We start from the raw sequence: 978 nt of genomic DNA on the forward strand, positions 1-978 counted from the left end.
CTCTGCCAAAATGGGCTTCTTGCTTTCCTACAGCCATAAGTAGGTGTGATGCAGGCAAGGACAGGATCATATAAATTACTTCTTTTATTGAACTACTACATCTTGTCACATATCAATAATCAGTCCAACACTACTATTACAACATAACAAATTAATTAAAGAAATAATTATTGACAACCCTTAACCTACTGCTCCAATTAAAAGCTGGCCTTTCTATCTTTTTAAACTCCAAAAGAACCATACAAATGATGTTAGACTTATGTGCAAGGTCACCCTATTACCAGGCCTCTGACGACTTGCAGAAACACTGAGTAAAAAAAAACTAAGAGATTTGCAGCAACATGATTCACCTTAGAAAAAACCACAATTACACAGCTGGGAAAACTGGAAATGCAAACAAGACACTGATGTACTTCAACATGCTAACCCATGTTCCTGTGGACACAAAGGATGCCAAGTCCATCTTTGTGAAAACCGCAGGGAATATCAAATGCAAATTACAGTGATTGGAGAAGTTATTGACTGGAATTTCATGGGAAAAAACTACTTTTCCTGAAACTGAACTTGAGAACATGAAGTCAAACTTATATTCTGATAATATGTTGACCCTGCATATAATACAGTACCTAGTTTTGTACCTTAAAAGAAAGAGAATGATAGTAAGGCATCTGGCTGCATCCCCTGAAAATTCATTAAGGTGACTTTTGCTTGATCTAATTTATCAAAGGATTGTTTACAGCTTATATTATGAAAGCTATTAAGACTGTATTATTTTTTATCCTTCAATATGAATAATAGCTTAAAGTGCTTAATGCTACAAAATCCCTACCTCTGTCATTAAGACTGTTTCTCATTGCCCTTTCAAACTGTTCCTCTTCAGTAAGCCCGCCAGTGTACACGCCATAGTCTCTCTGTGTATTGTATGAATAACCTGGATGATCTGAATACCCTGTAGAATGAAAAAAAAAAAAAAAAAAG

General features: G+C 35.4%; 1 protein-coding gene across 1 annotated transcript in view; it reads right to left on the bottom strand.

Annotated features, from left to right (window-relative positions):
- The window catches only part of RHBDD1 (rhomboid domain containing 1), a 103,051-nt gene that overhangs the window by 64,588 nt on the left and 37,485 nt on the right, over positions 1-978 (bottom strand). Inside the window, exon 5 of the mRNA XM_019503636.1 lies at positions 830-949. Within this exon, the coding sequence (XP_019359181.1) occupies positions 830-949 (120 nt within the window). The remainder of the gene's footprint in view (positions 1-829; positions 950-978) is intronic.

This window comes from Gavialis gangeticus, unplaced genomic scaffold (genome assembly GCF_001723915.1).
Source record: "Gavialis gangeticus isolate Ggan-Ray unplaced genomic scaffold, GavGan_comp1, whole genome shotgun sequence".
Classification (NCBI taxonomy): Eukaryota; Metazoa; Chordata; order Crocodylia; family Gavialidae; genus Gavialis; species Gavialis gangeticus.